This window comes from Hyla sarda, chromosome 4 (assembly GCF_029499605.1).
Source record: "Hyla sarda isolate aHylSar1 chromosome 4, aHylSar1.hap1, whole genome shotgun sequence".
Lineage (NCBI taxonomy): Eukaryota > Metazoa > Chordata > Amphibia > Anura > Hylidae > Hyla > Hyla sarda.
Genome location: NC_079192.1, coordinates 326,715,976 through 326,731,566, shown reverse-complemented (window position 1 = coordinate 326,731,566; position 15,591 = coordinate 326,715,976). Strand labels below are relative to the sequence as shown.

Below are 15,591 nucleotides of genomic sequence, written 5' to 3'. Positions count from 1 at the left end.
CTCCGCCTGTCAATCCCTTCTCCGTTGGCTGTCCGGGCATGCTGGGAGTTGTAGTTTTGAAACATCTGGAGGTCCACAGGTTGAAGACCACTGCGGCCTTCGTCATCATCCAGACCCCCCCCTTTAGTTTTCTACTCACCTCCCCTCGGTGGGAAAGGAAGGGTGAGCTGATCCGGGCCATTTACGCTGCAGGGACCGTCCGGTGGGGAGGGTTAGTCGTTCCAGGCTGTCCATTTTAACCGGGAGGCCCTCTTCTCCGCTCCGGGCCGGCCCCGGCATAGTGATGTTGCCTTGACAACGACGCACAGGGACGTCCATGCGCAGCAGACGTACCTGCGCATGAACGTCCCTGTGTATCATCGTCAAGGCAACGTAACTATGCCGGGGCCGGCCCGGAGCGGAGAAGAGGGCCTCCCGGTGTAAATGGACAGCCTGGAACGACTAACCCTCCCCACCGGACGGTCCCTGCAGTATAGATGGCCCGGACCAGCTCACCCTTCCTTCCCACCAAGGGGAGGGGAGTAGAAAACTAAAGGGGGGTCTGGATGATGACGAAGGCCGCAGTGGTCTTCAACCTGCGGACCTCCAGATGTTTCAAAACAACAACTCCCAGCATGCCCGGACAGCCTATGGCTGTCCGGGCATGCTGGAAGTTGTAGTTTTGCAACATCTGGAGGTCTGCAGGTTGAAGACCACTGAAAGGGATTGACAAGCGGTGATGATGAAGGGCGGGGGGGGGGGGATGACGACGGGGTGATGATGACGGGGGTGAAAATGACAGGGTGATGATGACAGGGGTCTGGATGATGACAGGGGGGGATGATGACATGGGGGGATGATGTTGACGGGGGTGTTAATGACGGGGGTCTGGATGATGACAGAGGGGGATGATGTATTTCCCACCCTAGGCTTATAGTCGAGTCAATAACTTTTCCTGGGTTTTTGGGGTGAAATTAGGGACCTCGGCTTATATTCGGGTTGACTTATACTCGAGTATATACAGTAATAGTCCAACAGTTGGTGGTACTAAGTATGGGACGCACCGAAGGGAGTAGTAGTCAGGAGTAGGCACGTCCCGATACCATTTTTTTAAGAACGGGTAGGCGTACCCATATTTTTTAAGCACTGCCGATACCAATTACTGATACTTTTAAAAATGTCATGTGACAGGGTTTTTTTTATTTATTGATTTTTTTTAATGGGAAAAAGGCTTTATTTTTAGTTTTTATTAGAGGAAGGGCTTTTTATATTTAAAAAAAGTTTTTTTATTTAAACTTTTTGAAAAGAGAGGGGTAATTCAAACTTTTATTAGGGAAGGGGTTAATTCACATTTATTATTATTTTATTTTTACACTTTTTTGCACAATTTTTTAGTCCCCATAGACTATTACATGCAATCTGTAGATTGCATGTACTGATTAATGCTCTGCCATAGCATAGTATTGATCGGTGTTATCGGCACTCCTTTACTACTACCTGCCATAGCCGGCAACAGTATAGGAGCAACAATCAGATGGCACGGAGCACGGTAAGGGACCTCCAGCCATCCTCTCAGCTGATCAGGACACCGCGATTTCACAGCAGTGATCCCGATCAACATCCCTGAGCTACACCGGCAGTTAACTTCAGGACTTTTAGACGTCGCAATCAACTTTGATCGCGGCGTCTAAAGGGTTAACGGCTGACATCACCGCAATCGTTGGTGTTTGGCATTAGCTACAGTTCCTGGCTATGACACGCGCTACAAAGTTCCCAATCTGCATAGCACAGGGCAAGTTCGTGATACCTGCTGTATAGGTATTGGGGACATTGTACAGGTACTTGTGCAAATGTCCAGTATCGGTCCCGATACCAATATCAATATTGGGACATCCCTTGTCAGGAACTACAGAAAGATGGACAATCAGGTAAATGCTGACTGACTAATAACTACTACCAGGTACTCACCACAGTACACAGAGACCGTGCCTCTGCTGAAAACTTGCTAGAATATTCTTCTTGGCCCTCCTTAACCAGTCGCTCCACTTCCTCTCGCTTTATCTTCCTCTTCCTCTGCTGGAATGGAGACTGCCCTTCAATCATCTCATACAGTAGACACCCGAGTGCCCACCAGTCAGGGCTGAATGTGTAGCGCTCGTTCCTTACCACTTCTGGTGCTAATGGAGAAAGAAGCCTGATATATGAATTCTTTCTAAGTCTTCCTGCTCGCCAAGCTTCAGTGTCTTTACTCACCCATATATCCTACGGTGCCTACTCTTCCTTTAATGGTTTGGCCCTCTGGTATGTGCACTGCAAGTCCGAGATCAGAGATCCGTATGTGTCCTCCAGTAACAGAAGAGAAAGCACAGATAGTCAGATAATCATCGGTACAATCTATCCATAATTGATATTTTGACATATCAGAAACAAATGTCAGAACATAACATCGACATAGCCCATCGGCCATTGATTTCCAGAACATTTAGCACCACTAAGAGATTATTGTTACTGGAAATTTGTGACACAACATTCTAAGCAGGTAACCATTCACATCAATGCTCAGATCTTTGTGTTTTTAAAGGAAAATGGTCACCAGTTCCCTGCACTATAAGCCGATACACCGGGTTATAGTGCGGGTAAACAGGAGACCGATGCGGGATCTCGGACTGCTATACCTACCTGCAGTCCGGCGCCCCGTTCCTCCAAAGGTCCCCCTTCTTCCAGCACTCACTTGCGCTTTGAGGTGGACCCACCAGCTAGATTTAAATATTCATAAGCGCCGGTCACGTGAGCGCTCAGTAGACACGAGTGCTCACGTGACCGGCGCTTATGAATATTTAAATCCAGCCGGCGGGTCCGTCTCAAAGCGCAAGTGAGTGCTGGAAGAATGGGGACCTTTGGAGGAACGGGGCGCCGGACTGCAGGTAGGTATAGCAGTCCGAGATCCCGCATCAGTCTCCTGTTCACCCGCACTATAACCCGGTGTATTGGATTATAGTGGGGGAGAACTGGTGACCATTTCCTTTAATGATGTAATATCATGATGGTATGTCAGAACATTCATCCTGAGTAAAGTTGAGTAAAGTAGTGCTATACAGTATACAACTTCTTACCATGATCATCAAGCAAAATATTTTCTGGTTTCAAATCCCTAAAAGAAAAAAAAAAAAAAAAAAAAAAAAAGAATCTTTAATCGGCTGACTGACAAAGAAACCAAAGAAGTTATCACAACAACATTTTTATCAACCTTATCAGCTTTGTGTCCTGTGTTTATAAGCAGTGGAGATGTCTAATATGTGAGGGGGCCAACAGTTATAATGCTAATTTAAAATCAACTGTGGTAATTAAAGGGGTACTCCGGTGAAAAACTATTTTTTTTTTTAAATCAACTGGTGCCAGAAAGTTAAAGAGTACCTGCCACCAACTTGTCTGTTCCCCTCTTCATCCCGAGTCCCTTGCACTTTTTCTTTTTCTGCCTGTGAGCTTCTTCTGCGGCAGGGGCTCGCTCTCGCCTGCATGATTGACAGGCAGGGAGCGAGAGATATGCAGAGCTGCGCTCATGTCCCACCCCACCAGCACTTCCGGAGTTCGGACTTGTGCCAGTCCGGCACAAGTCCGAGGGCTATGCAGGGCCTGCTGAACGCTACAGATCAGAGACCCCTAGTGTCCACTTTTTCAAAGGTAAAAAACTGATGGAAAGATTGATTTTTTTTTAATGAGGATATATGGCAAAGAGGCATAACATTACATAAGGAATAACATAGCAAAAGTTTTACTTGATGACAGGTATTCTTTAAACAGATTTGTAAATTACTTCTATTCAAAAATCTTAATCCTTCCAGTACTTATCAGCTGCTGTATACTACAGAGGAAGTTTTTTTTCTTTTTAAATTTCTTTTCTGTCTGACCACAGTGCTCTTTGCTGACACCTCTGTCTATGTCAGGAACTGTCCAGAGCAGGAGAGGTTTGCTATGGGGATTTGCCCTGAGACAGGCAGGGGTGTCAGCAGAGAGCACTGTGGTCAGACAGAAAAGAAATTTAAAAAAGAAAAGAACTTTCTGTGGAGCATACAGCAGCTGATAAGTACTGGAAGGGTTAAGATTTTTAAATAGAAGTAATTTACAAATCTGTTTAATGTACTAGCACCAATTGATTTAAAAAACAAAAAAAATGTCACCTATATTGGGGCAGGATATCAAAGTCAATAAGACTTTGAAAATCCACACAAGAAAAGTGTAAAAATGCATTAAAAGTGTTATAAGTGTTAAAAATGGGCTTCTGAAAGTGTCTCTATTTTAACCCCTTAACGACAATGGACGTAAATGTACATCATGGTGATGTGGTACTTAACGCACCATGACGTACATTTACGCACCACCATGATCGCGAGCATCGGAGCGGTGCTTGCGTCATGTCCGGCAGGTCCCGGCTGCAATACAGATCACAGCATCTGCAGCAGTGCGGTACTTTGCACGGATAATCGGATCGCCCGCAGCGCTGCTGCGGCGATCCGAGCATCCAGCATGGCGGCCAGAGGTCCCCTCACCTGGCTCCGGCTGTCTCCTGGGGTCTTCTGCTCTGGTCTGAGATCGAGCAGACCAGAGCAGAAGATCACCGATAATACTGAGCAGTGCTGTGTCCTATACATAGCACTGCACAGTATTAGCAATCAACTGATTGCAATGAATAGTCCCCTATGGGGAAATAAAAAGTGTTAAAAAAAAGTGTAAAAATGTAAAATAAAAAAGTTAAAAAAATTTGAAAAATCCCCTCCCCCAATAAAAAAGTAAAACGTCCGTTTTTCCCATTTTACCCCCAAAAAAGCATAATGAAAATAATTAATACACATATTTGGTATCGCCGCGTGCGTAAAAGTCTGAACTATTAAAATATATTGTTAATCATCCCGTACGGTGAACGGCGTAAACGGAAAAAAATAAAGAAAAGTCCAAAATTGCTGCTTTTTTGTCACATTTTATTCCCAAATAAAGTAATAAAATATTTATAAAAAGTAAAACCTAAGCAAAAGTGGTACTGATAAAAACTACAGATCATGGCGCAAAAAATGAGCCCTCATACCGCCGCATATACAGAAAAATTTGAAAGTTATAGGTGGTCCAAATAGGGCAATTTCAAACATACTAATTTTGTTAAAATGGTTTGAGATTTTTTTTTAAAGGGGTACAATTATAGAAAAGAATATAACATGGGTATCATTTTAATTGTATTGACCCACAGAATAAAGAAATCATGAATTTTCACCGGAAAATGTACAGCGTGATATTTGTTTGGTTGCGCCGTACATTTTATGGTAAAATAAGTGATGTTATTACAAAGTACAATTGGTGACGCAAAAAACAAGCCCTTATATGGGTCTGTGGGTGGAAATATAAGAGAGTTATGATTTTTAGAAGGTGAGGAGGAAAAAACGAAAATGCAAAAATAAAATTGGTCTGGTCCTTAAGGCCAAAATGGGCCTGGTCCTTAAGGGGTTAAAGGGGTACTCTGCCCCTAGACATCTTATCACCTTACCAAAGGATAGGGGATAAGATGTCTGATCGCGGGGGTCCCGCTGCTGGGGACCCCCGCCATCTCGGCTTTGGCACCCCAGACATTCTGTGCATGGAGCGAACTTCGGTCTGAGCCGGATGACTGGCGATGTGGGGTGGAGGCTCGTGACGTTACATCCCATCCCATAGACTTGCATTGAGGGGGCCTTGCAGTGACGTCACGAGCCTCCAGCGCTGCACACGACAATCTACATGAATGCTGGGTGCAGCAGGGAGGTTGCGGGGGTCAAGTGCAGCTCTGGAGGTTCGTGACGTCACGACCCGCCACCTCAATGCAATGAAGTCTATGGGAGGCCATCACGCCCCTTCCCATAGACTTGCATTGAGGGGGCATGGCCGTGACATCACGAGTGGGGCGTGGCCGTGAGGTCACGAGCCTCTGCCCCGCATCGGCAGTCATCCGGCATGGAGCGAAGTTCACTCCCTGCACTGAATGTCTGGGGTGCCGCAGCCGAGATCGCGGGGGTCCCACGATAAGATGTCTAGGGACAGAGTACCCCTTTAAGTGATTCACTATGTAACCATTACCTATAGACTATTCTCTCTTCATGTAGATCCTGGAGTCCGCAGCAGATTTCTGCAGCATAAAACACTGCTCTTTCCAGATCAAATCCAGCCTCTCCCATGTGATATATGTGAAACTTCAGATCGCCTCCATTCATTAATGTTAGCACCAGACACAGAGCATCTTTGGTCTCATATGCATACGCCAGACTGACCTGCAGTGTAAATGGGACAGGAAAAGTATTCAACTCCTCGTGTTCACATGCAGAAATAATACAGCCTAAACAACACATGTAAGAACTGGCACTGTACTGCACCTCAGTGATATGGGTACACAGATGGTTAGTGCTGCAGAAAGGAGCAGGAGGAGTCTGATAACCAGTATACTATATATATCCTTCACATTATAAGAACATCTACATCAGTTGATAAGTTGATAAAAAGCTGCGATCTCTCCTACCTGCAGCAACCCCCCCCCGCCAGCTACGTGGCTAATGACAGGGGCCGGCGGGTCGTGATGTCATGGCTTTGCCCCCTCATGACATCACACCCTGCCCCCTTAATGCAAGTCTATGAGAGGGTGCGTGGTAACAGTCACGCCCCCTCACATAGACTTGCATTAAGGGGGCGGGGCTTGATGTCATGAGGTGCAGAGCCATGATGTCACGAACCGCCAGTCCCTGTATCGTGAGTCATCAGCCACAGAGCAAAACTAGCTACGGAGAGCTGATGACTCGGGGGCTGCAGGAGAGATCGCGGGGGGTCCCAGCGGTGGGATCCCTGCGATCAGACATCTTATCCCCTATCCTTGGATAGGGGATAAGATGTCTAGAGGCAGAGTACCCCTTTAAGCAACAGTGCCCTCCATAGACAAATGATTAAAGTGCATAATATCAGCAGATCATGATGAAAAGGATTATGGGCAACACGATTTTCTGAAAACTATTTATTTTTTATTTATTTAAAATACAGCCTTCTCCTTACTAGAAATTGGAACATATATTAATTTGTAATTCTTATTTAGGAAATATGGTAATAAAACAGGAAATAAAAAATAAAAAACCTTCCTTTTTTGTATTTAAAGGGAATTTTTTTTATAAAAACAGTATTTCCCCTATTTATCCTGCTATTAACTGTTTATGTGTCTAAGCTGTCAGTGGCATTTAAATGGCTGTCCTAAGCCTGTCATAGCAGCCTGTGGCCTTTCCTAGGCCTATGTGGCTCCAGAGGGCAGGTCTAATAGTTCAATGCAGGACATATGTAGTGTATTGATCTGTATGAGCAATCATACGATTTTTTTTTTATGACTCTTAGGAGAGGAGAAAAAAATTAAAGCGCAAAAATAAAAATTTCCTGGGTCATTTATTGAAATTTTTAACCATGCATTGAAAATCTGCATCATGGAAAAATTTTACAAAAGGTTGAAGATTTCTAATTTCTTGACATGAATTCCACGTGGAATTGTTCTGCTGCAGTGAATTAGGGGCGAAATTCACACACAATTTGCAGTGTCAAGACTGGAAATGTACAACATAAATACTTTGAAGATAAACTTCCTAAGCTTTCCCCCCCCCTTTTAGATTCTGTAGTGTGAATGTACCCTAATGTACCTTTGTGCTTCCTCAGAATCCCTCCAAAACCCCCTCTGCAGAGGGAACCATGTGATGTCATTTAGGACATCATAGGGTTCCATACAAAATGCTAGAATGCAGAAGCAGCACTTCTGCATTTGGGTAACAGCGCACTCAATGTCAGCTCCTTGTTTTAGTGGCAGAGAGCAGAGTACCCATCACCATACAGAACCGGGCTGTCAGTAAGACCCTCTAAGATGAAAGCTGCACAGATGTTTGTTACAATGCACATCAAGACCGGGATTTTTGTTAAATAGTTTATATAATCCTAAGGACAAACTTCATAAAAGACCACAGTCCCATCAGACACTTTTGGGATGAATTGGGACACCTATGACACCTTAGTGCCCAGCATTAGTGCCTCACCTCACTAACACACTTAAATGGATTCACATTTCTGACGACAAACTCCAATATCTAGTGGAAAGCCATCAAACAAAGAGGGGTCAACTGCACATGGATTATGGCTGAAATATACACACTATTGGCCTTGTAGTATATATGTATACTGTAAAAGAGTGACCAAGGGTCAAAGTGCTCTTTAAAGGGACATTCTCTTTTTTTTTTTCTTTTCTTTAGAAAGAGGCTGGAAAAGGAAACTTTCCTTGTCATCAGATCACCATCAGTTCATCCCCCCATGTAACATAGAAAGAAACATAATATCCTGAATACTATCAATAGTCCCTGGCCCTATCTAGTATGAAGGATGGCCTTATGCCCTTACCAGGGTCTTAGATTATGTATGTATATATATGTCATTCATATTGCATAGCAAACTAGGGCTGTCCGATACCACCCATATCGGGGCCGATACTAGCCATATCCATGGTATCGGGGACTTGTTCAATGTCCCCGACACCAAATCCGATACCTGCTGCCCCGTTCTCCCGTCCACATCATGGCGTTCATTGGAGGAGCATGTGACACACAAGTCACTCCAACTCCTCCACTGCGCCCAGCGTAACGCTACGGAGGAAGCAGAGTGACGTGTATGTCACATGCTCCTCCATAGAATGCCATGATGCTGACGGGAGGAAGGGGCAGCAGAGCGGCAGCACCCGACAGAGGACAACCGCAGGTAAGCTGTCTACAAGGGTGGGGGCTGCGGTCTATAGGGGGGGGGTGCCACTAATGTCTAAAGGGGGGCCCTGCTAATGTCTAAAGGGGGGGGCTGCTGTCTACAAGGGGGGGCGCTGTCTACAAAGGGGGTTTGCGTTCTACAGGGAGGCTGCTGCTAAGCAAGGGGATACTGCCTACTATTAAAGACAATCTTACAGCACCTGCACTAACTTGAATTTATAGGTAGGTGACCGGGTTTCTACTGCTGCTCGCCATGTGAACATCAGCCTCGCCGCCAATGCAAATTCCCTGTTCTGTCCAATGGAGAAGATAGAAATCTTGTCTCAGACTACAGCAGCCGCCTCCATTGTACACAACAAGGAACCCACATATCAGCACGGTAAACAGCGCCAGAAACCGGGTCACCCTGGTGTCAGATTCCCTTTAAAATAAAAGTACTTGTACTTAGTATCGGCGAGTACTAGAATTAAAGTATCGGTACATTAAAAAAATGGTATCGGGACATCCCTATAGCAAACTCTCTAAAAATAAAACACTGGCAAAAATCGCAGTGGTAAGAAGGGATTAACCTTATACTACCCAGATACATTCAGGTAAGTACATCCTCTGCTTGTACGACAATGTATAGGAAGACTAAAAGCCATGTGACCAATATTCAAGGATGGTAGGTACAAACCCGCTACTATTGCCCTCCCCTGGACCTACAGATGGATCTGTACTTACTACAAACCTGCTGTTCACTTTCTCTAGGATCTGCTTCTCATTCAAAGCCATAGATTCTCCTTTCCTTTTTTTAATACGCTTCTTCTCCAGTTTCTTACAAGCATACATTTTCCCTGTTGCTCGCACTTGGCAGGCACAGACCTGGAGGAAAGAGAGCATATCATTTAAAAAAGGCATTTTATATTTTCTCATACCCTGGCACAATCACAGCAATACATGAGGGGTTAACTCTCCCCACTCTGTACATGTAAGGCGCAGCCCGGAAAAATACAGTGTGGAGACAGCGCAGGTTCGGAACCTGATCCTATGCAATCAGTAGCAGGTGTAACATACAGCAGACAGACACAGTGCTGCAACAACTGGGTTGCCATTTAAAGGGGTACTCCACTACCCCAGCATTCGGAACATTTTGTTCCAAATGCTGGATGGGGGTTGCAGGGGTCGTGATGTCACGGCCACTCCCCCTTAATGCCATAGACTTGCATTGAGGGGATATCTCCCTCAATAGCATAGATGCGATGAGATTGTGGAGTGCAAATACAATGTCATGACAGCGGGGGGGCCTAACAAAGACCCCTGAGCCTGTCTTTTGAATTGACCTTTTGAGCTGGGCCTAACATGGTAAGAACAACCCTGCAATACAGACGTAGAGAGAAAGAGGGTGTAAAGTTTGATCACTGCACCTGATCATCTAAATAGGCTACTGGTGTCCACCCATTTAAGCGGATTAGACTTAAAAGTGGGTTGGGATTAATTCACATTATGTGCAGTTATGATGCCTCTTCTTTTTCAAAGTGCTTTTTAGAGACATATTGCCATGAGGTGAAAAGGATTTGACAATTGAGGTGTTTAAGGGAGATTTCAAGTCCTTGTGTTCGCCTGTTGAATTTTTTATTCATTTTCCACACTTTTTTTGTACTGCACTTGGTAGTATTTGCTTAAATTTTCAAACATTCTGGTAAAAAGGACACATTTTTACAGTGAATTTTACTATTGCGCTAACATACAGTAGCACACTTTTTGCCGGGATTTTGTGAAAGTCAATGCAAGAAACATAAAAAATGCAGCAAGATAGTCAATGTGTGAACACAGCTTCAGGGGAGATGTATATCTACTATAAATCCAGATCCCACGTAGATAGCAACAGCATACAGATAGAGCTGGAAGGGGAGGGTTCTGTGAGCCAGTAGGAGCAATCTGGTGATGATGTCATCCTGTGGTTTAAGGGACCCAGGACTGACTACTTTCTCTGATACAAACGCTGTGATTTTCTATGGGTCAGACAATGTGGTCAGTGATCACTTGACCCAGTTACAGTAATGACATGCATGGAATGGAATCATAGCGACATATTTTTCATTCACTCCTATAGAGAACTAGCTCCTAGCAGGACTGATGTAATGCTTTCACACAAGTGCAATGAATAAGTCATAAATGTGCATTTCTGGTCAATACATTTTTATTGAAGAATTGATTTATTTATTTTTTATAAAATTTTTTGTACAACAATCATACAGTAAAACATTACAAAACAAGGAAATAATGACAATGTCAATTCCATATGTCCAAGATACAAAGCGGGGCCACATGTGCTCACAAATGTGGTGTGAGAGCAAACATTATCGTAATACAATAAACTGAAGTAAAATAACAACCTGGTGAAACAATATTGTAGAGTAAGTGCAGAATATGCGGAGGTTCTGACCTCCGAGCGCTACTGTGATGGTAAAATTATGCGAAGATGCCAAAGGTACACAGGAACTTTTTTATTATGAATAAAAGTAACAACTGGACAACGCGTTTCGGCGTGTTCTCACGCCTTCCTCAGGTCCATAAAGATAATTTTATGGTGTCCTGTATGGGTTTTTCCTGTGTGCTGGCCGTGCTGGCCTAAAAAAGAAGGAATAATCCATTACCCATAGATAAACTTAACAGTGAACGGTAGTACATCATAATGGGGTAATGGGGTGTACTTTGGGAAAGGAATGAGTTCTGGGGGGGGGAAGGGGGAGGGAGGAGAGGAGCTGTGTTAGTATTCTAGGCCTTTTCATATCGTCACAGTGGAGTGTGAGGAAGAGAGCCAGTAAGCCCAGCGATTCTTGAATTTGGAAAAGGTTCCCGAGCCTAAAGCTATAGTTTTTTCATACACGCAAGTAGTGTTTAATTTCTGAACCACTTCAGTAATTGTGGGCACAACAGGAGATTTCCATGCGTTTGTACGGGTGATTTTGGCTATAATGCATATAAGGCATGTAATGTTTGTAAGGAACGGAATGCATGTAATGTCTCAGTTTGTAAGGAATAGAATGCATGTTTATGAGGAGCATAGTTAATTGAGGGGGCCATTGCTTTTCCACGTGCAGCACATCTTCAATTAAAGCTCTACAAGAGGACCAGAAGGGGATGATAGAGGGGGATTCCCACAATATATGCACCAATGTGCCTTTCTGTCCGCAATTGCGCCAACACAGGTGGGAAGAACCATGGTAGATAAGAGCTAGTCGTTCAGGGGTATAATACCATTGTAGAGTAGACAGATTTAAAGGCTCTATGCGTAGCACCAAATGCTTGTTTCCAATCGTGTTCTGTAAGAGAAATGCCTAGGGCCTTATCCCTAGTGCGAAAAGGGTGTGACCTATGAAAGGAGTTAACTTGAAGAAAGGGGGAGTATATCAGTTTTAAACCTTTCATATTACTAGAGATGAGCAAAGATACAGTGATTCGGTTTGCCACGAACTTCTCGGCTTGGCAGTTGCGGACTTTATCCTGCATAAATGAGTTCAGCTTTCAGGTGCTCCGGTGGGCTGGAAAAGGTGGATACAGTCCTAGGAGAGAGTCTCCAGTCCAGCGGAGCACCTGAAAGCTGAACTAATTTATGCAGGCTAAAGTCATCAACTGCCGAGCCGAGAAGTTCGTGACAAATCAAATCACTGTAACTTCACTCATCTCTACCTATTACTATTCAGAAAGGCCAATGTAGCTATATGTGGGTAGATCCCCGAGGGGGGAAATTTAGTGAGGAAATGCTTAATCTGCAAATATTTATAAAAATCTGTTTTAGGCCCCCGAGTACTTTGTCTGTAGGTCTTGGAATGTCATAAAGGCGCCCATCTCGAACAGCTGGCTGGCAAGAGTGATGCCCTTGTTTATCCATTAGTGTAAGTCTAGGTGTGGAATAGAAGCTTGAATATATGTAATAGAGAGGGAGGAATAATTGACAGGAGTGGAGGAGGTCATGGAAGTGAGGTATCTAGTTCATGCCATATATGAAGCCTTTATGATGTGGTTAGATAAAGGAAGGGGCGATGTGGTATTCCAGAATGGAAGACAAATTATATCTGTGGTTTAAAAAATGGAAAAATAGCAGTCCTACTGGGCTAGGAAGAAAATGTAGAATAAGGCAGAATAAATAGAGATAAATAAAAAAGAAAGAAAGGAAGTGTCTGATAATAAGATATAAAATCTAATTACATTTATTGAATAATACTGTGAGGTCGGGGGCAGGGCCCTTGCCACAGACCGCTCACTAAAATAGAATGGAAAAAGTTAGTTATAAACATTTAAAACATGACTTTAAAATAGTATTGCACTTAAATGGTGGGACAATGGTGGGGGTTTATAGTCCAATGTTTGTAATAGGATATGTCCAATAAACAGTTTTTGCAGCGCTGGAGGCTCGCAGTTACGAGTCCACTGAGTATACTTGTATGCACAGTAGCGCTAAAGATCTATCCTCTATACCCAGACGGCGCGGGGACAAAGTACAAGAGGAAAAATAGATCAAAGTCAGGCACTTAGTGCCTCTTACCGGCTCTGGCGAAAGCAGTCATATGCACATAGCAGCACTTAACGGTGATCCGGATTGATGCCTCTCAGCCCCGGCAGCGCGGGGAAGGTGTAGGAGAGGTGAAGATGTCCGGTACAGATGGTTATTGCGTAGTCCGCTGGAAAAGGTAATGTTCGTCTGTAGCGTGTGGCAGCGCTGGAGGTCTTTGGTGTGGAATCCCTCTCTACCCGGACGGCATGGGGAGAAGCTGAGAGGGCAGTAAAAGACCAAAAGTGGTGGACAAATAATCCAAATAGTCCTGACTTCTTGTGCAAAGGCAGTCTTGGACTAGACGCATTTTGGGGAGCAGCGTTCCCTTTTTCAAGGGTGGATATGCAAAGACTGTGTTACCAAGGTCTTCCACATGGTATGCAGGGGGTTAATCATCGCCCCATGGCAGGAGTGCATGGTGAGTAGGCTGGGGAGAGCTGTGTACCTCCTGTTGCAGAGGGCTGAGCGGTGGTGATCTCTGAGGCCCAGGCATAAAGCGGGGCCATGCTGTATTTTCAGCCCCGAGTATCTGCTGATTGCATCCCAGTGATGATGCGGGTAACGGTGGAGCAGAGGCAGGGGATTTTGCGGCAGACGGAAGGTGCCTGAAATGCAGTGCTGGGTCTGAATTAGAGCACCTGTGTAGCGCTGAAGCTGCATGTGCAGCCTGGGGAAGCAGAGGCTCCGGGACCAGCTCATTTTCGGCGCCATCTTGGGAGGATTCATGGCACTGGGTAAAATAGAATTTTTGCAGCGTACCTTGCTTGGTAACTTTCTTTCTCCTGCCAGCCATGTCGGCAAGTATCTTGTTCACCCACAGGTGATATTTAGGTTCTGGTAAATGCTGTGTAGTCGCGGTATTGGGCTAGTAATGTCGGAGCCCAACTACAGTGTGACCATTCAGTCCAGCGGCCAGGCCATGCCCCAGAATAGTGCATTTCATGTGACCCACCTGTGTCCCTAGAATAGTATTCTATATTACAGTACTCTAAAATGAGCTGATCCGTGAGCACAACTGCCCTCTTGGCATGTAAGGACGTCTGTCAATCCCATAGGACCCATTCAAAGCATAAGGCACAAGATGCCCATTTTTGGAGTTTGGTGTGACATTATGTCCAATTTGCCTTTTTCCTCCATTTTTGGTTTAGTTCCAAAATACACAAAGGGAATAAACATGTGTATAGCAAAATGTGTTACTACAATCCTTTTCTGTGAGAAATACTTCATTTTTTTTACATTTCAGGGGTGCCAACATTTACGGCCATGACTGTATGCACGTGTGAACGTAAACTTATAATGAATCTTGGTCATCATTTCCCCGAAATTCAGGCATCTATTTCTACCTGAAAACAAGCACTGCTTCCATAATGTGTGAATGTGTCCCAGTACAATGATATATATATATATATATATATATATATATATATATGTGTGTGTGTGTGTGTGTATAGCATGTGCTTACTAATCTTTTGTATTGCAGATACCACAATCGGGACCTTTAGATTTTGTATCTAACATATCACAGATGTTTGTCTGGATTCCTTTTTTTTATTTCAAACGAAGGGCAAACACATATGAAGAACTGACTGAAGATAAGGTAACACGGTTCTCTAAATTATAAACTAGACTATAGGGCCACTTCCTGTAAAATTCCTTACAACCTCAGAAACGTATGTGCTGCATTATTGATATACTCCCATGACCTAAGATGGATTTGTACTTGGTAGGGCAGTGTGGCTTTCAGTTCTCTAGACAAGGTTTGTTTACAGTAGAAAAATATTCATCTTATTAAGATTTTGTAAAAAGTAAGAACATGGATCAATCTTTCATTTACTCCACAATTTTAAAAACTGACAAAAACTAAAACAGTGTCATACAGAGGGCAAAAAATTATTTAGTCAGCCACCAATTGTGCAAGTTCTCCCACTTAAAAAGATGAGAGAGGCCTGTCATTTTCATCATAGATATACCTCAACTATGAGAGACAGAATGAGAAAAATAATCCATAAAATCACATTTCCTGATTTTTACAGAATTTATTTGCAAATTATGATGGAAAATAAGTATTTGGTTCATAACAAAAGTTCATCTCAATACTTTGTTATATACCCTTTGTTGGTAATGACAGAGGTGAAATGTTTTCTGTAAGTCTTCACAAGGTTTTCACACATTGTTGCTGGTATTTTGGCCCATTCCTACATGCAGATCTCCTCTAGAGCAGTGATGTTTTGGGCAACACAGACTTTCAACTCCCTCCAAAGGTTTTCTATGGGGTTGAGATCTGGA

General features: G+C 43.9%; 1 protein-coding gene and 1 long non-coding RNA gene across 6 annotated transcripts in view; both read right to left on the bottom strand.

Annotated features, from left to right (window-relative positions):
* The window catches only part of GRK6 (G protein-coupled receptor kinase 6), a 67,242-nt gene that overhangs the window by 14,419 nt on the left and 37,232 nt on the right, over window positions 1–15,591 (bottom strand). For all 5 annotated transcript variants that reach the window (XM_056575009.1, XM_056575008.1, XM_056575010.1 and 2 more), the window contains exons 8-12: window positions 9,489–9,629; window positions 6,079–6,269; window positions 3,093–3,130; window positions 2,233–2,322; window positions 1,948–2,156 (exon numbers count right to left, since the gene is read on the bottom strand). In XM_056575009.1, the coding sequence (XP_056430984.1) occupies window positions 1,948–2,156; window positions 2,233–2,322; window positions 3,093–3,130; window positions 6,079–6,269; window positions 9,489–9,629 (669 nt within the window). The remainder of the gene's footprint in view (window positions 1–1,947; window positions 2,157–2,232; window positions 2,323–3,092; window positions 3,131–6,078; window positions 6,270–9,488; window positions 9,630–15,591) is intronic.
* On the bottom strand, window positions 10,941–14,085 carry LOC130369594 (uncharacterized). The gene is made up of 3 exons (XR_008892826.1): window positions 13,297–14,085; window positions 12,960–13,014; window positions 10,941–11,378 (listed from the first exon to the last, which is right to left on the bottom strand). It is a non-coding gene; the product is annotated as an uncharacterized LOC130369594 (long non-coding RNA).